The sequence below is a fragment of the Varroa jacobsoni genome, unplaced genomic scaffold, assembly GCF_002532875.2.
Source record: "Varroa jacobsoni isolate VJ856 unplaced genomic scaffold, vjacob_1.0 scaffold_315, whole genome shotgun sequence".
NCBI lineage: Eukaryota > Metazoa > Arthropoda > Arachnida > Mesostigmata > Varroidae > Varroa > Varroa jacobsoni.
The window spans coordinates 119,978-145,423 of NW_019213217.1; the positions used below are offsets into that span (position 1 = coordinate 119,978).

General features: G+C 41.9%; 1 protein-coding gene across 1 annotated transcript; it reads right to left on the bottom strand.

Annotated features, from left to right (window-relative positions):
* Window positions 1-788: 788 nt before the first annotated feature.
* LOC111259279 (uncharacterized) lies at window positions 789-25,446 on the bottom strand. The gene is made up of 18 exons (XM_022831175.2): window positions 25,287-25,446; window positions 13,771-13,839; window positions 11,850-11,998; window positions 11,569-11,638; window positions 11,274-11,400; window positions 10,629-10,756; window positions 10,104-10,289; window positions 9,091-9,302; window positions 8,540-8,780; window positions 8,129-8,266; window positions 7,403-7,813; window positions 6,852-7,237; window positions 5,733-6,649; window positions 5,254-5,501; window positions 4,896-5,033; window positions 3,819-4,484; window positions 3,248-3,465; window positions 789-2,463 (listed from the first exon to the last, which is right to left on the bottom strand). Exons 2-17 carry the CDS (start codon window positions 13,810-13,812, stop codon window positions 3,289-3,291), a joined length of 4,236 nt encoding a protein of 1,411 aa, XP_022686910.1. The 5' UTR covers window positions 13,813-13,839; window positions 25,287-25,446; the 3' UTR covers window positions 789-2,463; window positions 3,248-3,288.

Below are 25,446 nucleotides of genomic sequence, written 5' to 3' on the forward strand. Positions count from 1 at the left end.
TAACAACACACTAAATAGGACCTGTTTGTTACGCATGCCCTGTTCTTGCCTACCGCTACCGCTCCTATTGCAAGCGCTACCACTACACACACACACGCACACGCCCGCACACACACACACACACACACACACACACACACACACACACACACACACACACACACGCAGACGCACGCACGCACGCGCACACACACAGACACACGCAAGTTGCTTCCTATGTCTTCGTATTGAGTAACATTCCGCTAGTTCGCTTAGTTTTTTCTTATCTACCAGCTAATAGGGTCCTGATATCAGTTCAGCCGATCTACTACATAGTCCTTCGATAGCGCCATGGGCGAAGGTTCTCTTGTCAACGGCTCATCGTCATCTACTGCAGTAACAATAGTCGCCGTCCAATGGGCAGGGAAGAGGTACGATGAAGCGTCAAATAATGCTCCGCTGCGCATTAAGTTACTGGCCAATTTAAGCGTGTATAAATTTGCTTGTGTTTCACTCGATTCACGAGTAGATAAAATGATAACTTGAAATCATGTTCACCTTCCCTCGAAACTATCGCTCAGATTCTAGGCCGACATTTGTCCTAGGAAACTTCGTACCACCAACGGTCGCTGACGAGTGGATAACCCGAGCACTAAAAACGACAGATAAATACTACACGGTGACAAAACAGGAGATCTATGGAACACAGCGTGTGTTCGACCGCGAACCGCAGTGTGGACTTCGTTCAGGCAATAGGATGTATGCAGCAGTGGACCACTTTGAAAGGGAGTAGTAAGAAACAGTGAAACTCAGTGACCAGCCCCATTTATTCACTACTATCTGAATACGACGTACAGGATACGATACACTACGACTGATAAGCGTATTCTGTTAGAATGCCCGCACAGGTTGCTTTGTATTGACGAGAGTCTCTTGCTTGATGCGTTTGTGCACGTAGAGGAGCGTAAGTTCGTTCTGTCCAAACGGAATGCATAGCATGAAGAACATTCGTACGTATGTCGATTATTTAATCAGCATTACCAAGCTGGATTTTGGCTAAAACAAGCTATTACCCCTACCGGACCCCGGGAGACGTACTCTACCAGTACCATTCTTCATTTGCGGAATTGTGTTTCAACGGCAATACGACGTGCATAGCAGATTCAGATCACTTCAGCATCAACTCTTCTCCAAAGCTCGTTTATAGTTACAGCCTTTATATATTTCACGGTATAGTATATCAGTATAATATGTCACTACCATCCAACATAATTAGCAGTATTACTATCGAGATATTATAATCATGTCAATAATGGTCTTTCTTTTTTTAACGTTTCTTTCTTCAGCTTAACGCTCTTCATCAGCACTGTTATCGTTACTTATATGTATATGTATGTATATATATATGTGTATATATACGTATATATATATATGTATATATATAATACATTTTAAGTACACAATATTTATATATACCAGCTGATCAAACTGGGGCATTTTGTTCACCGCAATACACGTTTTTAGCATCGGTAATAGTAAGCGTTTTATAAAGATGTATAATTAGCATCGTCGTCTATGGCAGCAATCGATTTGGTGGCTTCTTGATAACGCATTTTATAGTTTATATCAGTTAACGTTACGTGATAAAGAACAGCGGATCGAGGACCACCAATCAGCGATGGCACACACATTGAAACTGCTAATATTCCAATGTAGCTAGCTGTTCAACATTCCGTAGAGTTAGCGTTGCAGGCATCCAGTTCGCACAGCCTAAGGACCGTCTAGGGGTCAGCAGGGACAAGGCGACACGGCGGTACTTAATGACAAGAACAATAATTGGGCCAGTCGAGCAAGGCGAGAGGACCAGAGATGCTAGTGTCGTTCTGTGTTCAAAAACAGAACTCGAAATGGATAAGACCAACTCGGGTATCGATCTCAGTTCAGTCCAAAACAGCTCTACTGCTGAGATCGTCTCAAGCTTACAATATAAAAACGTCGTTTGTCTTAAACTGAGTCAACGCTCAAGAGCAAAATGCCGAAGATGCGTACGCAGATCTTCAATGTTCTACACAACAAAAAAACTTGAATAATAAAAAGGATCCTCGTAAAAATAAAAACTACTATTCAATCGATCGATAGCGCTAATCTGTTCCTTTCTGAAGTTACTCGTCGACTGCGGTTCACTAGCAAGGAGCCGGGGAATTTGTAACCCACTAACTTCGCACACGGTCAGGTCTGGCGTATCGTTGCTTCCGTGCATGGTAATCCCTCGCCGGCAAGCCGTTCCAGCTAGCATGCTTCTTGACAGCAGGCAAGACCATCACGTTTTCTGTGCGTTCTGCCTGTCGTTTACCAATGCTCTCTGTTCATGCGACTGCTGCCCTTATCACCGTTGGCGCGATGCCCAAAAAAGTGTAGACGAACGAGAACACTGTTTACGCACTTCTTTGACGTGCTTGAGTAGCTAGATCTGAGATGAAAGGTCTAGTTGTAATATGCAAACCACAAATAAAAAATAAAACAAAATAAATATTTAGACGACTAAACACTAACAGCACTCAGCATACAAAATTGACAACAGTATTTAAATAAGTCCATATATATATGTGTGTGTGTGTGTCTGTGGTGTGGTGGTGGGGGGGTACATCGAGGTATCATCCCGCCTGTAGCTATGTGCTGCTACCTAATCGGCGTTGTTCGTTACATGACAATCTGCTGGGGTGAAGCTCGATCGTACGTTTCGTCAATGACATGTTGTTCGAATGCTAGGAGTGATTCTGGTTGTGTCAGCTAATGGAACCTCAGGCAATTTATACAAGCACACACACGCGACGATACTAACGCCCTCAGTCGATCACGCTCCTCCTTTCCCACTGCAAAGCGGCCCGTCCCCGGAGCTAAGGCGAGTACATGTTGAATGTATATTAAATCTGTCGTGCTTTATCTATCCCCCGTTTGCCACAGGAATGGGTCAAGTCACGTCGCGTCTTAAGGTTTATCAGCGCACCGTAATGGGCCAGCTGACAGTCCCGATTGAATAAAACTGTATATGTAGCTTTAGGTGCAACAAATGCAGACATTAAAGGTATGCGAATGGGGTTTTGTTAAGCGCAGCCATGGTCTATTTTTGTGGAGACCCGAAAATACGAGATACCGTGATAGGAGGATAACATCATACAAAAAGACAGTGTGATGAGTTAATTATATACAAGGCATAGACTAACTGAACCGAAATCAACGCAGGTAACGGCCAATCCATTATGTTTACCTATGTATTTATAAGACTGGTGTCGCCTAATGCTGGCCCGGTTACGGCCGACGTTGCTGAGCCTGCTGTTGGGCAGCTACCGCTTGCGCCTGTTGACGCAACAACTCTTCGTGTTGGGCCTGAGCCTGCGCAAGCATGTGCGGATTCTGTGATATCGCCTGTAGCCGATCCATAAACAATTGCCTCTGTAGTTGTTCTTGTTGCTGTTGTGCGGCGAGCTGCCCAGAAGATCAAAGACAATAATTACATTGTTATTGTTGTAGTGAACAAAATCCCATCGGCAAACGTGCTCCAGGCCTCTTCCTAGTTTGCCTGCTTTCTTTCCATAAGACATGAGCTGGTTGCTACTGTGATGGGAAGTTTCGAAAATGGTGAAGATCAACGAAACTCCAAATCTATTTGAGTATTAGAACCATCAAGCATTTTCATTAAGATATGCAGAAAACAACAACTGACCGTCAGCTGTGTAGTTGCACTTCGTTCCGCGTGTATTTCGGTCATCTTACATGCACGTAAACGCGCATGATAACAGTGCCCACTCATTGCTCGAGCTCATTCATGGTTCACTCACCTGTGCTAGTTGCTCGCCGTAGGCGTTGTGTTGTCGGAGCAAAGCGTGCGCCGCAGCGGCTGAGTGTTGCGCGTGAGGACCAGCGGTTCCCGGGCCCCCAGGGGGCATTTGTTGTGCTTGACCCGCGGCGACCGCTCCCCCTGCGCTATCGTGCAGGTGCAGGTGGGTGTGAGCGTGTGCGTGCGTATGGAGTTCAGCGTTGGCTGCACCCACACTCACGCTGGCTTGAAGTCGCATCGCCGCCAGTGGATCGACGCCAGACGCCGCCAAATCTAAAGCCGAACCTCCGTGCGCAGCCGGACGAGCGCTCCCACTGGGTCCGTCGCCTGGCGTACCACCCCCAGATGACGCGCCTGGCAGACCCGACGACTGTGGAACACCTGCCCCCGCCGGTGCTGCTGCTGCTGCTGCTGCTGCTGCTGATGGTGGTGGGGGTGGAAACAGCCCAAACGGAGGTGGAGCACCTGCAGCGCCGAATCGCCGTTCCGCCAACTGACTGACAGCCCATGGATCGAAGAGTGGTGAATTTTGGGCGGCCGCCGCGGCCTGTGCCTGAGCAGCGGCAACCGCCTGCGCCTGCGCTTGGGCATGTGCTTGCGCCACAGCGGCGGCGGCGGCGGCGGCCCGCTCGTTCGCCTCACGTTCGGCGCGTTCTCGGTGCTCCCGCTGCAAACGAACAGAGATTAACAACGATGATGATATATCAGGCAGATATACAGGCAGACAAATAAACATGGACTGAGAAATAGCATAAACAAAACGACGGCCTTACGGCAGGTGAACGTCAGATCTCAGTCGGATAGACCAGACGGAGAAGATGTACCATCAAAATTAAAGTAATCTATCGCAACCTTGAACACATGAAAATATAGAGCTTTTCTGGCGCTAAATTCCTTTGAAGCAATTGACTAAAATTCCTAATATGTTCGAATAATACGAATGATAGATATCTTGCCCGAAGAAGCTGATGTGTTCCTATGTTTTTTTTTAGCTACAAATCTGTAACAGCCTTAGAGGCACCTGCAATATTTAACATTACACAATACTGCGATGATTCATCTTTTCATCTCAACTAACCTCCCGTTGCTCGCGCTGTTCCCTCTCGCGTTGTTGTTGTTGTTGCTGCTGTTGTTGTTGTTGCTGCTGCTGCTGCTGTTGCTGTTGTTGTTGGTGTTGTTGTTCCTTTAAAGCTCGCTGCTGATTGGCTAACTGCTGCTAAGTTATCGTTTGTACAACAGTCATAGAGGACATAAAATGCGATGGGCTTAGCATGAAGTTTTACTTCATCTTATGGAGCATTTAGTGGTTAAGATTAATGGACTATTATAGAATAATCATTTTACAACTTAATGCACGCTTACCCGCGTCGTCGCCTTTGAAAGATTTCGTATCGAGATAGATATCAAAGAAGCATTTTGTTCATTACTTTTGTTACCTCTTTGATTTCCAGGTCACGCGCTGCCTGAGCTGCGTACATCGACATGAGTTGATAATGCAGCATTTGAGGATCTGCCAACGCAGCGCCAGGTCCTAGTCCGGGTACACCGGGCAAGCCTGAACCTGGAAGGCCAGGTGGCATTCCCGGTATGCACGGAGGTCGTAAGCCTGGATGTTGTGCACCGGCCGAAGCCCCGGGAGGTCCAAACATCATACCTGGCAGGCCAGCATGTGGACGAGCATACTCTGCAACCGAAGCAACAAACAATATTAAAACATTACTGAAGAAGACCCAAATATGTTAAAAGCGTGAGTCACACATGGCATATAATTATTGTTCAACCCATTTGGAATTTAAGAAGTCTACATTTAGAGAATGAGCTCCAGAATACAATATCCGCATACTTTCCGTAAAAGCCATCGGTGGAGTTATGGTCACGACATCAGTCATCTTGTATTCACTACGTGCTTCCTTACCTGAGAGTTGGCGCAAAGCTGGTGTATCGGGCGCTCCGTACAAATTACTTGATGCTCCGGAAGGACCAAGTGGGCCGCTCTGTCCTGTACGGCCCTGGCGTCCAGCAGCGGGGAAAGCGCCAGGGGATGGCCCTCCACGACTCGCCTGGGACAAACTGGCCGCTGCTGCTGCGGCTTGTTCCGCCTGTCGTTGCTGAGCTCTGTTAGCGGCCTCTTCACGTTCGTGTGCCTTTCTAGCACGTTCTTCTCTGCGACGCGCTAATCTTGATTCCGGCACAGGCTTGAACGTGAGATCGGTTCGAGCGCATGAATTATATTCGCCTCGATTCCAGTGGCGAAGGAAAATAGCAGATTGACTGCGATGGCACTCGGAATCCTCAAGTTTTGGCTCAGGGCTTGGTCCGCCACGTCCTCGCTCCTCATTACCACTGCCCTCTGTCTCCTCGGAAATGTGGTCAACTCCTCGCATAGCTGGACCAGCGACCCCAGCAAGACTTCCCAGTGCACCTGCTATTGCAGCGGGGCCGCCGCCGCCGCCGCCGACAGCCCCTAGTCCACCAAAGAGCGCTGACGGGTGACCACCAGGTCCGGGACCTGGAAAAGCCCCAAAGAATGGGTGGAATCCAGGCGTGGGAGCACCAAGGTGCCGTTGATGTTGTTGACCGGGGGGCGTGGGCGGTGTTAGAAACGGTGAAAAGCCCCATGGCGGCGCAAAACCTGGCGGCACCTTCGGCGAGCTTCGCGGAGAGACGCCCGGTGTCGTTTCTCGTTTTGGCCGTGGAGATTCACACTGCGCCGATGGCGACGGTGCCATTCGCGGCGGCGCCGTGAGCGCTGCAATGGACAATGGAGAGATCTTCGCAGGACCGGCAAGAGGAGCTGCAACAGGCGGTGTGCCACGTGGCGTATCAGGTGTCCTGTAATAATAGCATACCAATGGATTCTGCATTACTAAATGGACTATTAAATTATAATCCTAGTATTCGAGATATTGTGTTCCTCTATACCATTGGTACAGCCCATCAGAGATACGAATGAGATCTATCAACGACGAGTTACGTTCCCGACTGAAGTAAAGTAATCATAAACGTGCGAGGCTATTACTAGAAAGAAATTTACCTTCGAGCTTGCGATTCTTGTTTTACAAAAACATTCGGAGCTTGCTCGTCCAATGGCCGCGGCGACACCCGGGGGGTGGGAAGTGTCTTGCTAGGTGAAGCTCGCGGAGGTGCACCGAAAGCGCTAGACGGAGCCGGAACGGCGTCTAACGGTTCTCGTTTCGGCTCAAGCGGCAATTCGCCGGAGACGAGAGGAATAGAATGTCCAAGAGGTGGCGGCACAAATCCAACTGGGGGAAGGGATCCGAGAGGACCAAGTGGTTCCGTTTTGAGACCAAGCGGTCCTAAAGGTCCGCCTGACTCAAGGGGCGGCGGCAGAGCTGCTTCTTCTTTTTTCACACCCCCGGCCACCCCAGGGACAGTGCCCGTCTCCACATCCGAGCCAATCTGAAAGTATCATTAACAAGTAAACAGGGCATGTCAGACGAACCATACGGTCTGTTACAGCATCCGCTTTGTCTTCTTAGAAAGTGCATACATCACATACCATTCCTCAGCAATCAAAGCAGGAACCAAAGGAGGCTTGATAGGAACATCCTACGAAATACCTACCTTGAGATTCTCATTGATCTTTATTTGGCCATCGAGTTTGCCGACAAGAGGTGCAGGTACAGAGGTAGCCGTGGCTTGCGGACTACCTGTTGTCGTCTCAGCTTTAGCAGCTACAAGTTGTGGAGCCATCTTATCGTCCTTCCCGTCTGCGCGATCAGCGCCTTCGGCCATTCCATTCGGGCCTCCGGCAATAGGCGTAGCAGAGATATTGCTCTCCGGGACAGCAAACTCCAAGCCAGGTTCGCGTTTCAATGCGACTGGAACATTGTTTGCTGTTTCCGTCGAGCAGGTTGCCTGATCTGCTACGGATCGACGATCCTCTCCGCCTGTGGACGGAGACATCGTCTGGACATCATCTGGTTGCGACCCGCCACTGGGAGCTCCCGTTTCTCGAATGTCCTGCATTTCAACCTGAAGAGGTGGATAGAACCGGTTAAATCTGTTAGCAATGCTCTGACTGAAGTCAAGTGAATGTAACCAATAATATGTAGCAGAAGATGAACCGAATTGAACTTGTTTATTTTTGCCCATACATCGTTATTTAGCTTAATCAGAAAAAGACGGCAAAAGACAGTTAAGCATAGACAAAATTGACATTGAAGTCAATGAACTGGAACACTGACTATGGCTAAATCGTAAACTGTGCTCGAAGGCTTGTTTTTTTCTCCCAGTATTTGCTCGCATTTTGCAAACTACCGTATCTCTTGATGACTGCGGAAAACTTACGTCGTTATTGACTGGGGGCCCAGCAGCATCTGCAATCGTTTCTTTTTCAGCCTTAGTGCTACTGTGCTGTCTATCTGACAGTTGGGTCTCGCCATCTCCAACGCTGCCATCGGCCTCCGCCGACGGCGTACCACCGTCCTAAAATACAGCGCAATATCACATCTCAATTATCAGGCCCTATCGGCGAAGCGACAGCTATTTTATCGTAAACAATGGGTTATGGAAGTTGTTTTCCATTGTCAGCGTAAGTAAATTCTAAAGCTGGTATTATGTCAGGTATTAATATAGATCTTATTACTTAAATTGTAACTATCATGCACAAATATTTTTTTTCTATCAGTTGTTCACAATGATCGTCAGACGTGCTAAAGGGGAAGTACAAGAGTAACGATACTTTTTAGGTTAACTTACTTGATCTTGACTTTTGTCCTGCGCGGTCGCGTGTTCTTTAGGGCCTCCACTATTATTCGTGGTTGATGGTGTCGTTGTTGTCATTGTGCTAGTGTTGTTCGATGATGGCGTGCTGTTGGTATTATTGGTACTATTGTTGCTGCTCATAGAGCCCATGCTACCTTCGCGCTGTCCATTTCGTTGGGGGTTCGCGGGAGGAAGCGTCGGTGGACGTCGAGCCCGAACCGTCCATCTGCAGATACTAACATTTGTGTCAGTACACATAGCCAAAAACAAAAACATTTTACAGATTTCTACACCTGCTAGAGCTTGACGCTGGTAATCGAATTACATACATTCTCTAAAGAAAGGCTTAGTTCTACAACAAAGAGCTAGTCAGACCTTTCTAATTTTAGGCAAAAATTAATTCAATTTAATCTAATACGACTACTGGGGTTCCCTAGATTCACAATATAAGTTTGACTATATATCTCCGAAACAGGATCGCCCACTAACGTTTTACTGGACAAACGATTACAGTATAGTGATTTGTTCAGTAAATGCAAACGTACCTTCCGGCATCACTCAGAGTGACCGATACGGGTCTCGATATGAAGACAGCGCTTTCACTACTTCGCTTCACTGAGCAGTCATAACAAAAGAGTGATAGAGGCCCACCTTGACCAGCTTGAAGTGGCAATCCCACCCCGGATCCAGATGGCGGCAGAAGTGTGTGCCAGTCTACGAACCAATCGCGTGGCGTCGCAATTAAACATACAGAACACTGAAATTTCCATAGCAGTTACTGTGCTTAATGTAATATTTCACCGACGATTCACCGACCGATATTCACGACAGGTATGCACTTATTAAAATATCATGCAGAAAAAAAACAGGGGTTATATTGGTCTCGATACTAAAAATAAATCAAGAAAGAAATAAATGCATCTTTTGTTAACCCAATACATAACCTTGTCTGACTCTAACAGATTAACCGTCTTCGAGAATAACATGTATATATTGAAGTATGTATACACAAAACTATTTTATTTTGTTATTATTATGTTACGATACGTTTTTGTGCGTGAACTACATTATACTTCCAAATAGGAAATACTTAGGTGTCAGCTTCTTAGGTATCTCTGTGGACAGTTGGGTCTACTACGTACTGATCTAAATAGTATAGGGTGCTATCAACGAGAGCTTTTAGACCAGCGCATTTGCGATTTAGCGAACACCAAGAGGAAATGCACTCGACTTTTTTCTAAGTCTTTACCACACCGGACTTTAATGCGTAATGTTTGGTTGTTGAAATCTCATGTGAAGGCTGCGTATAGAATCGGATCTAACCATGGGCTCTATGGAACACCAGATGGCTGATGGCTGGTCAGACATAACGTTTTTCATATAAAGTTCCATCTATGAGGCACAATTAGCGTCAGCTAATTCTGGGACCGATTCTTCCTTTTCGAGAAGATAAAGGTGGTCAACGTTGTCTGTTAATAATAATAACAACTATAATAAGTTGTTCTGAGCTAGCATTCGCGGTCATTAGTCTTACACAGCAGACTGTATCGATGACTACCTGTGGTGCAGTAGACAACACGGCCTCGAAGTGGGTTGATGATTGGGAAGTAGCGCCTGCTGAATCAGGACCACTTTCGCCGTTGGCCCCTTCATCGCCAATTCCCCCAATTGCACCTCGGCCTTCTCCTCCAGCTCCACTTTGGCTGCCTCGACCACTTTTACTGCCGCCCTTTTCACCGGATGCCTAAAACGTTCGGAAACATACATCCCAATTAGCATTACGCAAACCATCCGACACAATAGTAACAGCACAAGTATAGAAATGCACAAAAACGTACAATCCGCAGTTCGAAGTTCATGCCATATTCGAGGATCGATACGGTCTTTTATCTGCCAACCTATATGTCTGGGTTTGCTCTGCAATCACTCGGCCACCGGATCGAAAACTTGCTCGTTTCTGAGGTTACTACTTGTATTGCGATCGTATTTATACACAAGATAAAAACGGATTTGTCGTAGTAGCCCAAATAATGTAATCCGTATATACACATGGTAGTTAGCTCATATACACGGGAGCGTGTACCTTGGCTGGTCTTCGGGCAGTCGGCCGCCGATGCCTTCGATGGGGTCGACATCCTAGGGCTGCTGGAGTTTTCTTCCAAAGGTAGTAATATTCCACCAGCTCTGCCGTCTCTTTGTGCGGAAGCAGCTCTGAATATAAGGCAAAGAACGTAGGGGAAGATGGCTATATTTAAGTAGTGTTATGCTTAATTACGCTGACTTGAGCACAACAGAGTTGGCATTCCCGCGTATTCTGCACCACAACGCTATCACTTTATTAAACCACAATAATACAGTTTGTTTGGATTATTTCATTGTGGTATCGTGGGTCTGACAGTAAAACTTTCATCATTAGGATAACATCAAGGATCAAGGATTTCAACATCAAGGATAACATTAGTTGACGTACGACAAATCAACTAATATCTAACGTAATAGCCATTTCCTAGTGCTAATATTCAGCTGTGTATTACTATTACATAGGACACATAAGGCTTCGCTTGTTCTAATAACCTAAAGGACTATATCACAACGATGACACATTGGACTAACAATTAGAGCAGGCATGATCGCGTAAGTTCCAATCCAACAATCTACAAATACTTGTTAGATGTAGCAGTTACTATAAAATAACTATGACAATTTGAGAAGTGTTTCTTAATCTTGCCTTTACGTATCCGAAAGAAGTTCTTTCCGTAGGTCCTCAATCCACGGACGAACTTCTTCTGGTCTTCGTCACTGAGTTTGCTTGCGGTTGCACCACCCACACTGCCGCGAGGGTTCTTCACAAGAGCCTTCAATAGAGTCGACGACAATAAAGTTAGCGCATACTCTGGTAAGTTCCCTCTTTAAAAAAATTACAGGATATTCAGTTAATACTCAATAATTAGTTCTCAATAACCACCGTGATTACGTCAACGCTGCGTTGGTAAATTCAATTTTCTGTATTTGCGTCTACTTACCTGTAGCGCTTTTCCCGTATCATACTCGCTGTCATGTAGATGGTTCAAAGCATTGATCGTTGTGTCATCTCTGTAACAATGATCGTTAGGTTAGAAATCAGACTTTGCTACGTTCTGTACTGTTATCGTTCGTTGGGAAGCTATTTTTTTTTTCAAAAATGCTGATTTGGGTTTTCCACAATCTATTTCCTAATCAAATGTCTATAGCGACGGATCAGTTGTACCATGTTTACATAATTGTGCGAACTTTCTCTCGACGACAAAAACAGTGATGCACAAACCTTGATGCGGCGACGCATCCATCCTCGGCGCTACCTCCATCGCACATTCCGGCGAACGCCGCCATCGATCTTGCGGCCCGCAGGTACATAAGTAGGTCGCAGTCCGGCACCCCCGGAGCCCAACGGAGCTCTTCAGCCACCACCACACTCTGAGGACATAAAATAGGTACAAAAGTGTAAAGTCAGTAGTACGAAAAGAGAAGTGTAATAATAATAACAACAAAAAAAATCATGGAATTGCGTCACTACGCATGCGTTGATTCGGAAGTAGCCAATAGTAATGGCGGCCTGCAAGGTAGATAATAACTTCGTATAGAAACAATTGCTAGCTTTAACTCTTAAATCTACAACATGTAAAATAAACATAAGGTAAAAAGTCAGAGTTTATCCTGCTGTCAAAGGTAGGTTAATTCAAACGTACTTTGTAGTACGCAGTAATAAGATTATGAGTTTATCGTAAGACGCAAAGTTAACGCGCTCGATTGACAGCTGCGGGATGTCTGTATTAGTTCTGACACATAAACGTCCATTTCAAATTTGATTACCTTTGTGAATGAGTCCAGTACTAACGTAATTCTGTAGACATAAACATGTATGCGACTGGTTTCAATTGATTTACCATAGAAGTCTTGCTCGTGACCCAGGCAAGGCATGGATTGCCCCGCATCGGAATTGAATAGCATGCATTAAACAATCCTGTTTGAGGATAGTGTGGTCAAATCCAGTACGTATTCTATGTTCTAATCAATGGGATAAGCGATGCAACACTGGAAGTTTCCTATGCCTTTTTCATTGTTAATTATTATTACTAATATTAAAACGATACGGGAATACCCTTTTTGTTGCCAAAATCCCACTTGCTTACATATTACCGTGTGCGCACTTCAGAAGGCCTTTCTCTCGCCATCGATATCACAATCCAGTACTAGCACTTCAAGGACATTTGTCGTCATATTCAAGGCCTCCCGGGCTTGTACTAATTTCTTTCTATTATGACCCACATGACATATCCCTGAGGTTCTATGAATCTTATCTAATCTCTCTTATTTCGAGTTTTACGTTCGGTATATCCGTTAAGAATTCTGTTAGACGGACGGCTGGCTTCTAGCACCAGGTCTGTTTCTCTGTATGTTTGTCTGTTTATGCCCGGGTTCGAATCTAGACCACAACATGTTTCTGTGGTAGCTACTGATCTTATCAAATCCAGGCATAGATACGATTCATTTCATTCTGGGAGCCAGTCGCCTGTCTGACGGAATGCCTGACAGCTATACCGGACGTAAAACTCGAAGCTCCTAGACTCAGTGAAAACGTTTCTCATTTGTCTACATTGTGCAAATATAAGTTTCAAATACCTCTGCGGTATTTATCCTACGCCTTAGAGGGCGCAAAATCCACTAAACCAGCCAATGAATACGAGCCCCTTTAAATGATTACTCATCTATAGCTTTACTGGCCATACACTTATAGATTAGGAATAGAGCTTATTAAAATTTATTGACTAGTATATTACTCTAATTTTTCATTTTTTTCCCAATGATAGGACCTTACCGCAAATTTCAGTCAATTAGCCAGTTGATAAAACGTTTCTATTGTCTATAAATCGACTGTTGATAATTCTTCCAAGGTTCACTCGTTTTCTCTTTTGGAATATCGGATTCGATGTTCTCCAATCGGAGCACGGTGGAGCAAATAAAATGAAAAAGTCCTCTGGAAATGGGTTTTCAACATAGCCATGGGATAAACAACATAGCCATTAATTAATATAGAATAGAAGTTAATAATAGAACTTGGTAGGCTATGAATTGTGATGAACTGCTCAGAAAGTAGTTTGACTATTCAGATCCTGTCATTGGAAAGAAGACCATGAAAGGTGCGGTTTATGCTTGTACTGAATATAACAAGGACGAATTTAGCTTACGTCATCTTGCAGTTGCAAAGTCGTTCGCCCATCCTGAGGCATCTCTCCCCGATACAGCGGCAGCTGCGCCTGAAACAATTTGGGATAAAATACAAAGAAAAAAAGAACATTAAGGATTATAAGGATAAACAGAAAAAAAGACGTGTCGATCAATGAGTAAGAAGCGTTTAGGGGTCCGATCAGATATACTTCACAATTGTACTAGGGAGAATCGGCACGAGTCTCAGTCTTATCTGGTCCAAAGCGAAGGCTTCATTAGCCCTCATCATCAATAGCCATCATTTCAAGGAAAAATCTGTTCTTGTCGAGATCATTTAGAAGAAACATACGCACGTACAGATCATAAATCCTAGCAATAAATGCTACCTTACATAACATCACTAATATTTTAGTCAAAAATATATTGTGCATATTTTCATCGAACAGCGTGCATTTGGCAGAGAGATATATTATTAATAAGCTTCTTGATGTATCCAACAAGGACTGCCTAGATCACTGAGATCGACGGCTGAAGACGGTTATCACAATAGAGTTTTCGAGTGTGGCGTAATTATTGTTTCATTTAACTTCATCTGTGCATACGGATGATTTTATTTTTTTTACTTTAGTTTAATTTTACTTACGAAAGCCTAATTGGGTCACTCAGAACGCTGTCTTTGTATCTGAGCTGAGAAAACAGAACCAATTCAGCACAGGATAAACGCTTTTTGATTCAACTAATACGTTCACTCGGATATAAACTAAATGCCAAAAAACCCTAACATGAAGTTTAGCATATTAGCTTACACGAACATATATTATAAAATTCTTGACCGTTTTTTTTCCAAAAAACGTTGCCTTGTTTAATGTGTGTTTGTGACGAACTAAACGTCAGTATAGCTTGAAATATGTCAAGTAAATTCTGGTGATGTTTTCGAGTATCTCTCATGCGAAGTGTCTACGGCTTTAACTAAGTTTATATATATATATATATATGTCTACAGTGTGTCTTCGTTTTTCAAGTAGAATTAACATCTATGAATAGCAATGGATAGCAATTCGTAGCCCATTTATAGTGCCTGTTCAGTGTCAGGACGGACATAAAATGGCCATCTGTGTTAAGAGCATGTCTGTTTCTACAAACCCGAGCAGTCTGTTTCTACGAGAAGAGATAATCGTTTCTAATAGTGTTATTACTAGTATTAATTAAGTAGCATCGTAAATGACCTGACCCCCTCCTATACTTTTAACTTTCAGTGTTATTTAGACAATGTTAATCCATATCTATTGCGAGTGTTTCAGTTTGGTAGACTAGACGCTCTCTTGTTGGTACATGAAGGTATGTTTTTAGACGTCATCAACACTTTAATTACAGAAGAAGAAATTACAGAAGCGACAATTTCCTGGCAAATTAATGTGTGAGCTTCCACCGTCTTACCACGGCCATTTGACCCCTTATGTCCATTACAGCAGAATAGCGCCTTTCAGTCTTGGCTTATTAAACGACGACGAGTTGTTCTTATCAAAATGTTGCAATATTATGTATTATCAAAATTTAATTAGCTAAGCTATCGCCGTCAAGCGGCCAATGCACCGGAAGAAACAGACCAATTTCTTTATTCGGCAGTGGTTTCAGTCTAAGGTAACTCTGATACTTGCATAGGCTTAAATACCATTCACCTCTATCATATTTGGCTGCCACAGGGTGAGCTTTGAAAAATTCAATAACTTTTGAGTTTGTTAGGCTAGGATGACGATTTTTCAACATGTAATGGTAATACTTGGCTTTACTTTTTACACATTTGCCTTGGCGCTCTGCTCGCTTCTGAGTACCCACACTCACGTCATTTACGTTCCCATATATAGTTTCGTTGTCTTTGGCTTCGCGGAATAAATCGACAACGATATATCAACGATATTTTCTTGTCCACCAGTTGGCCTTTTCAGGGCACGTAAAGTCCCATAATCACACGAATCGAGAGAATAGACAGATGAGCTAAGGTTGAACATTCTTTGTCCAATCCAGGAAGCAATCGAGGCATGGCGGCGACGTTTAGCGTTGTCTTCAATTGCCGTGCCAACTGGCCACGAGTCTTTTGGAGAACTCGGAATAGCGGGGTGCATTCGTTGTTTCATTTTTGGCAAGCATCTTACAATAGCAGATACCCCTGGTGCGCATTGCAAGTATTACTATCACCTTACGTTCGAACCTACCCGATACTGCTTTCGAGTTCGATTTCTCTCGAAAACGACGCCATTCTCTGACCTGACTTCTCTCCAGCGGTTGCACCATGCTTCGTGTACGGTGACCATATGCTCTAGAAAGGATTTTGTAGATCAAAGTTCGGCAAATTACACGTGAAATTCATCAACTGCCCCGGAGTCATTTAAGTTCATTCATTTTTAACTCAGTTTGTGTACTTTCCGTACTTGGGTTCAGTTTGATTCTGTAACACATTATATGTGAAATGCCAGGTTTGGCCTACAAAGCCCTTAGACTCGAAGCTCTGCCTTTGTGAAAAGCTTTCTTAATTGCTGCAATGCATTCTTGTCCCTCTGACTTCGACATCTGGTTCCTATCTCATTAACCTTTAACACCTCCATAGTCTTTTTTGGAACGTTCGCTTAAGGCTTCCTTGCCTAATGCGTTCATTAATTATTAAATTTTACTATTTTATAATTTTATTATATATTAAAAATTTTATTATATTAAAATTTTTGCACCACTGTGGCCTTCGAGAAACAAAAATGTACCACTAAGCATGGATTCTCGGAATTAGAAGATGTTTCTCATTTATTCACAATAAAAAATTATATAAAAAAAAATAGACTCGACCGATTTTCACCAGAAGATTTTTAAAGGATCAAAGTATTTACCAGCGAAACATCACTGATGGCACGTATTTCAAGAGTATTTAATTTAAAAGTCCGTCGGTCTGTTTATAACAGTCTAGTATTATATTTAACACCCTGCAAGGGTGCAAATCTCAGCTTCGGACTAAATGTTGAACAACAATTATATTCTATTGGATATAATGTAGTTGAGTGCGAAGAGACTTTAGCAAATGTGACTTTGGCCACGTTAGAATAATTATGTCGATAGGCCTGTATCATATATGCGAGTACGTCTGTGCCCAGCCATAGAAGAGCACCTCTCATTCTCATAGTACTACTGTTAGACAAAGTTACTCTTTTACTTTTTCTTATTTACTACAAAACGGGTTTATATATTATGATACACATCAGTCAAAATTACCATTCGATCCAATCGATATTCCTACAAAAAAAAAACAGCTCGCAATAGCAATAAGCGCACTTATAAAAAACTATTACATATGTTGTTACATGTACACTTCTAATTCAGGTTACTATAGAGTTTCAAATCAATGGTTGATCTGGCCGTAAATTTCGTATCATAACTTTGTACTAATGATAATGTTAGGAGATATCTTCATATGTATTTTAGTATGACTTTGGTCTATTCCTTGCAGTTGGCACTGTTAGTTTCTACATAACCATGATAATAACAAGGTATTACTTTTGGATGCGTTGAATAATTGGACAGCGGGGATATTATCAGATGAAAGATGACGCCGGAGCACGTTCTAGAGAAAAAAAAAAAAAGAGCAATAAAGTGTATAACGGTTTTGTGTTCGATTTAGCGAATTTGTAATAGATGACGCAAAGAGGAGTCGATCGGAGCGGCATATATTGATATTTAGTTTCCAGAGATCTCTCAGGGAAAGAAAACAGTGCAAATATAAGGTAATTTTGAGGGTAATTTTTAACGTATATGCATAGCATAAATAGCATGCAAAGAACTTTAGAATGCTCTAAAAAGAAACATTTTTGACTGAAAAATAGAAAATACCGGTTTTATTTCACATGAAAAATGTTAACCTGAAGTTCCTTTTATAAGCTTGCTCTAGCTTAATAGCACATAATCAATGCTAGCAGAAACCCTTGTCGCGGTCATCACCCCGGAATTACCATCTGTAACTATAGGTGCATAGAATTCGATGCCTCATTTTGGTCTTGAGAAGCACTAATGAATTGATTTTGCAGAATTAGGTACTTATAAACACGACGAACTATACACTAAAACTTACAGCGCTAGAAACAACGGCCGTTTTATAGATGTTGGGGAACTAGTAGAACTCGGCCGTCAATTACTGTTGCACACGCTTTAAAGCATTTTTACAATTGTTGTGAGGAACATTATACAAAATACATTACCAGGCGACTGTAATCATATAGTTAAAAGACACACACAGCCATTTTCAGCCCTCTAAACACTGAAATAAGCACTACCGTGACGGTAGCGTCTTCATTTCTGCATGTCCTTTAATCATATCTTTGTCCTGGATTTTTTTTATCAGTAAATGTAGTATACGTATAGGCGTAACTAAGTATGCCAGCTGTACTTTAGACACTATTAGAGGAGCCGGCGACTTTGCTCCAGGCCTGTTTTGCTCTCAAATGAAAAATTGGAATTTTTTTCCAAACTCCAATGTTGTGCTAATTTTGTAATAACAATTGAAACAAAAAAAAAAACATTTTCTTCTATAGACACTTCACAAATTCCCGACACCTATCAAACAGATCGTCCCAATGGGAGTCACAATGACCTAAATAAGCATTAACTGTTAGAGAAACTTCCCCCTGACGAAGAAGTGCTGTCTGCATCTAATTGGTTCCATCTAACGCATAATTCTCCTCTAAATGAAACTTTAGCGATTTGCATAGAATCCATTTAATGCGACTGCTCTACGGAGCGCTTCGAGCAGCGGACATGCACGCAGCCACAAGTTTTTACCCGCGAGCTCCGCGACGCGTCACGCCCGTACTGTAGTTGGTTCAGCTAATATGATTTACAGATATTATGCTTACCTTAATAATAAGTTTGCTTCACATCTAGCTTAAGATGAGCTAGAGCTTTATTGCCATTCTTGTTCGATTGTTGCTTGATATTTTATGGGCGTTCTGATAAAGTAATCATATTCAATTGCCTTCTTTCGTCAGCGATTGGTTACTATTATTATTATTGTTATTTTTTTCGCTCATCTCGTCGATTTGTTAATTCATGTTACGAGCAGCCCACCTTACGTAATATACTGTTTCTTCAGAAGGATTTTTAACCCAAAATGCTAGCAAAAAAAAAAAAACGGGTATTGCATTTTAGTTTAGTTCGATTGGCTGGAGAAATTAGCGCCAAGAAGACTGTATTTTACGTAAAAGCAATGTGTTACGAGCGAAATGTCGGTATTTTCTCAAAAATCTCTTCGGGAATATATTAAAAACATTGTCTCACTAAATTATTCGCCATATGAGGCAGTTCCACCTTTATACTTGAACTAAATAGAAATTTGCTCAAAAACGTTCAAATGGAATGAATTTTTGTTTTAGCACTACATGGTGAATCAGATACAACAATGCGTTTTTGCCCTTGAGCTAAAAACAACCCATCTTATAGTATCGATATATATATATTGCGTTTGCACTCAATTTGCCGAGAACTACCGACTGGGTCCAAACAGTACCAAGCATATGTGGATTCGTTTCGGTATTTCTTTCATTTTCGCTAAAATGAATTCGAAAAGAGGTTTTAATAAAAATCAATTTCACGACACCTGCTTCGATTTTCCAAATTACATTTATTAGTAGTTCGCTCAAAAAGCCGCATTTTCATTCTATCATTATATAAATGAAGCGATATGATTTTTGGCTTTTCTTAAGCCACATTTTAGTTATATAATGTCGTGGCACATTTACTCAACTCCTATTTATTGATAGCAAAAATTATTCTTCTTACATAAATAATCATGTTTAGTTTTCACCTACAAGTGGAATTTTCAATCAGAAAACTGCGATTAGAACGATAATAATAAATTTATTTTAATTATCTCCAGCAAGAGCTTTTGATTGGTATCAAAAATGCCTTTTCCTTTTCTACGCAGATATTCATGTGAGAAATTTTTATCCTAGCGTCACATAAATGAAGCAGTTACTACACGAAGTTATTGATTTTTTCATGGCAAAATATTCATTTTACATACATAGAGCTTTACTCATCATGTTCGAATGGTTCTGAAAGTGAAATGAAGAAGTGACGCCAACCAAGTGTTTCGGAAAAAATGTCCTCTAAATCAAAATGTTCGCCATATCGCTCGTCTTGCTTTTCGAATTGGCATATTTCTCAGAGATTCGTTTAAAAAACCGTCTGAAGTCCTTTTGAAACTTTTACCCCCACATGGGAAAACTAGATGTAACATTAGGTTTTCATACCGAAATATAGATGTAGCAAAATGTACTGCATTTAGATCTGCCTCATCGAGAACTAAGGAGGAGCGACCCCCTACATCTATCTCCATCTAAATATTTGATTGCCATTCTGTCAGACTTTTACAGTCTCAGTGAATGTAGTACATATCAGACTTTACAATTTTTCCATAGACGTGAATAACGGGATCGAATCAAAAAAAAAATGGGACCCATAATCGGGGAGGCGCTGCCATCAAGAAAAAAATTTGACTCATGCTACACCTTGCCAAATATAAACTATAGTTCAATTCCAAACCTTTTCAGTTAATCAGTTGTATTTCACTTGAGATTCTGTAACAGCAATCCCGTTATCTCATTGCAGCTATTCTGTTACAATAAACCTATTTTCCTGATTTAGTCAATCTATCAGTAACATTTTTCCCGTGATCGTTTTCCTTCTCCACGTATTTCAAACCCCATTAGATAGTACTAAATATCCTGCTACCACCCTGTAGGTGTATCATCAGCCTGTCCTAATATTTAACGTAAATCACCGCTCGAATCTAAACCTATACTTTTACAAATGTCTGGTTGCCGTTTTTCTGAAACTCTGTTATATTATTCGGTTACAACTCACCGTGATTAAAGTACCTTTAATCAGATGAATTTCTTACTCGTGGTTAATGACCCCGTTGTTTTGGTGCAGGTAGCCTATTACGCTGTTTCAAAACTAATTGCTTACTTTTCTGAGATAATTTGATTTTCCTCTTAGAATGAAGAAACAATTAAAATTGCTTATATAAAACAGGAACAATGTTACTCTACTTGCCCATATGAAGTTCTTCTCCGACGGTACAATTCCACGGTCTCTTTGAAACGTTGTTGTAATTTCAATAGTCTGTTGCATTCATCTAGCTTTACTACTCCGATTTAACCCAATCGAGGAATATAAGGCGCATACCGAGATGGGTGATATTTCATCAACTATTTTGCAAATCAGCAATATTTGACAAAATAATTACCTTGCGGGAAAATACCAATCCAGTCAAAGCAAGCGATTTATATGTCAAGAATATTTTCAGACATTCTGCACATTTACCACTGAATAACAAGAAAGGGGCGTATTGAAAGTTCCTCTCTTAATCCAATAGGGTCTTTTCTATTCCAATATGGCCATATCATAAATTCCCAATGGTTGTTGAGGAAGCCGCCAAAAAAGGTTGACTAAACTACCGTTCGAGAAAAAGAAACTTCCCACGAGAAAAGCCTTTATGCGATCGGAAGGTATGTATTAGATGGGCCGCAATGATTCAAAGTTTACCAGCCATTTAGAAAACTAACCGAACGAGTATTACGCGTCTCTATGGGAGAAACAGGTCCATTTGGGTCTCACAGATGAACAAGAAAAGAGGCACAAGGTCCTAGTAGTACATAAATAGATTAATCTATATACACGGTAGACAAATAGATAGACGAGACAGACTCACAAGTTTGGTCACGTGCCTTTTTTGCCCCTGAAATTAACTAATCTGATTCGTTGATGTTGCACCTAGCTTACCGTAAACCTTAGGTAGGCTACATATCAAAAGCTATTTTGTTGCCCTACTAACTCTTTTTGCCTTTACAGGCATGTGACTACTTTGTTTTAATCTGAGCAAATCCGATTTGCATTACATTTAATCCAACAAACTATACTTATGTTACAGAGCTACAGCGCCTCGTTGCAGTGTTCCTGAGATCAATTGTACAACAGCGGTTCTGTTACCTCGTTGCAATAACTCAAATCAGTAAATCTGTCGGCACCATTTCTTTCGTTGCGGTTATATCTTGCTTCACATATTATTGCGTTCTCCCATCGGAAGATTTCAACTGTCCTGCTTCCATACTACAATCGCCTCATTAGTCTGTTCTCACATTGCTTAACCGCAGACCAAAATTTTTACAGGCTTTCGGTTGGAGTTCCCCTAGAACCCCTTGTATGAACTCGGTTATCCCGTTGCAACTATTCAGTTACAATATTCACATTTCGTTAATCTATTCAAATCCGTGCCTTGTGTAGTGTAGTTATTCTATACTAGGCTGATTCAGCAGTGATCAGCTACTGTTGAAATTAATGTCTTGTTAACCTCATTACTCATTAACGCACTGCATCCATGCTGTTGCGTCCTTAAAGCCGCAAATATGAAGCCTACTTGCACGCGGCGTCAGTCTGAGATCTCACCTAACACAAACTTCGTACTTTACTACTGCTATTTTTGTTCTTCCGTTGAAACGTTGTTGTAGGCTTAATACCCAATGGCATTCAATCTGTATAGTCATCCCAGTTAATCATATTCCTCAAATGAAAAGTATTTGTACAAGAGAAAAATACGGATCCTATATGCCGGAATGGTTTAACTTTTATCATCCACTTCGCAAACCAATAAAATCAGCATCACTTGTCGGCTTTGGGGGAAAGAAACTATCCTTCGGAAAAGGCATTCGTCTAATAAAAAAAAACATGATTCGTATGTCGTTCATATTTCATCAATATCTGACAACTTCAGCGGAAATAATTTTTTGCAGGTGAATGTCATAAAAACAAGAAACTGCCTTGATCGAGCCTAAAAGGACAAATAAACAACCTCCCAGCACAACTTTTTCATGACAAATTCTCAGTGGTTGCCGAAGAAAGCACTGAAAATTGTAAGCTTGCCCAGATTACAATTATACTTTATCTATCTACTTTCAAAAATCTATAACATGGAAACATAACACAATATTTCTACCCCCCCCCCCCCATCCCTCCAAAGAAAACCTTGAGACTATCTTATAGAACTTGAAAAACAAACTACTCTATATAAACTTCTCGCAAATTATCAGCGACTGTCAAGCGAACGGCAACAAAGGGTCGATTTGACCAAATTAAGATTAATGTATTCTTTGGGAGAAAAAGAAACCTACAAATCTTCAATAGGTATTCATCCGGCCGGCTTCATCTCACACGCACCTCACTTTAGGATGAAGCTCTAGCAGTTTGAAAAGATCAACTCAATGCGACTGCCTTACGGCATCGATTTGGGTCGGACAAATACGTAGACGGACGGATATACAGACAGATTGACCCAATTTTACTAATACTGTAGAGCGGATAAATGGAACCTTGTCATTTTGCGGCATTGTTTTTATTCATGGTAACATTTCGTAATAGTCAGCGTAGCATTAAAGATAATTTCGTAAGTTGTTCGTCGTCATTTCAAACTTATTTGAAGCTTCCCCAATTAAAATAGTTACTTACTGTCTAAGATGTATTAAATTGTCAATAGTTAATCTTCGATCTAGCGCAAATTTGCGAATCAAGGTCCAAACGTAAAGGGAATCATATACAATTACTAGTAGTAATTATATTGAACAGCACTGCTTTGTAGCTTGTAATCACAGGTGCGAGATAGTCACATATGGCTAAATGATCAATAGAGAACTATTACGGTTTTTGAAGCGGGGTGCTCTTTCTTGACAGAGCCAACTCGTACAGGATTCTAACAGTACTTAACTAATGCTAGGTAATTATAGAAAAAGATAATAAATGAGTAATGATCCATAACAGAGAGTGACTACTATGTTATAATCCCAACGAGCTTCAAAAGCAACGATAACTGGAGCTCATTTCAGTTATTGTCGTATAACGTACTATAAATACAGAGCACTTCCTGCCATCGATATTTATTTTGTAAATGGATAGAGCGATACCCATTCCACATATGCAAAACTGGTCTCCTTTATAGGAAAGAATATCGACAGAGCGCAACTGAACAAGATCAAAGCGGCGTGAGTGAGTGATTATCTTATCACCTGTGGATCGTTAATATTTTCTGTATAGAATTAGCTACCAACTAAATAAATGAAGGGGACCGTCGAGTAGAGAACAACGTCTAAATGTCGTAAACTCCTATTCGACACGCACAAACCCAACACTTTGTTCACGTGTTGCATATAGCAAGGTCAACTATTGGACGTATAGTTCAGACGATTAGACGGGTTAGACGAGATGTCTACATGTTAACCGTACGAAATCATATCCGAAAATTAGTTCCGCAGCTGTACAAATAACGCAACGCAAAAACGTATAGATACACATATGCGAACACTGCCATTATGAACTACCAAGTCTATTACCGGAGTTTTCGATTCAAACTCATTCGCTCATCGAGCAAGTAGGAGCTGAGCGCCCGCCACCGTCAATTGAGCCTTGATGTTGTCTGATTTAGCAATTTGGATTAGTCACAATATCACAAGCCGCCGTAGCGCAGAATAAGGAATGATTACGTATGTCTACGATGGTATGGACATATCGATTAAGACACAGATTTATATGTACGAACATGTGCGACAGCACGATCGCGATGAAATTAACTCTACTCTAACTTAAAACTTTATGTACCTCCACTCCCGGGTTATACGATTTGAATTATTGCTGAAATCTTGATTGTCGTATTCGCTTTCAACCCACAGGAATTGGTCTAATGATAATGGACGCAAAATAGCAAATCAGTAAACCGCTTAATGATAAATCATTGTTCATTTATAGTGTCTGTTACTTCTTTTGAGATTTGACGGTATAACCAGATATATATAACATATAATTACACGTGCACCGTAAATGTCTTTGATTTCTTACTTTGCCTTTAACTTTTTAACTGCGAGTCGTTAGCGAGATTACACATGCTGATCGAAATATAATTACTGCCCCGTCAAGTTCTTAATATTATCATTAGTATGTGCTAGAGGCACTGACCCAAGCTAGGCAATAACCGTAAGGCATTTTTCGATAATTGAGGGAGACACTAAGGCTAACCGCGAACCTTGTCAGAGAAGCAACTACCCAAATTCACCTAAGTGGATACACCTATTTCCGTAAGTATTCAATACAGTAGTAATAATTTTAGTTAAGTAACTTTAGCCAACTTAGCTTGCATCGTAAGTAACTTAGAAATGAAGCCATGTTGTTGCAGTTAGGAAGAACATTAACCAGTACAATGCTGTAGAATTCTAAACATAACAATTTCAATACAAAATTGTAACCGTTTCTATTTCAATTTCAACCGGCCTACTGATAATGACACGAGGGCTCGACGCTTTCCTTTTACTTGAGTGTCGTTTCGCGCGCCGAGTCAAGAAGGGCGCCCCATCTATTATATGTGAGTAATAGTTTAGTTCAGCAACGACGGATTTGGAAATCAATAAAAACTTAGGTTAAATGGTAGTTAGATTTCACTTGTGTGCGTGGATGAACGTACCTGAAAGGCGGCACCGACTCGGATCTCAGGTCCGGGTTCGGCCGCGCCGGCCTCAGCCGGCTCAGCCGTCGTCGCAGCTTGTCCGCTAATCTTGGCGACCGCCGTTTGCTTGCCCCCGGATGCCCCGCGGCGAAGCGCGTCAACCCACCACCACCACCTC

Bases quoted from the DNA above. Each gene is read 5' to 3' on its own strand.
- LOC111259279 (XM_022831175.2), bottom strand. From the start codon at position 13,812: ATGCCTCAGGATGGGCGAACGACTTTGCAACTGCAAGATGAC. The intron at 11,999-13,770 runs GTAAGCTAAATT...TTATGTCCTCAG, and splicing joins CTTTGCAACTGCAAGATGAC to AGTGTGGTGGTGGCTGAAGA. The intron at 8,267-8,539 runs GTAAGTTAACCT...GCTGTATTTTAG, and splicing joins AGGACAAAAGTCAAGATCAA to GACGGTGGTACGCCGTCGGC.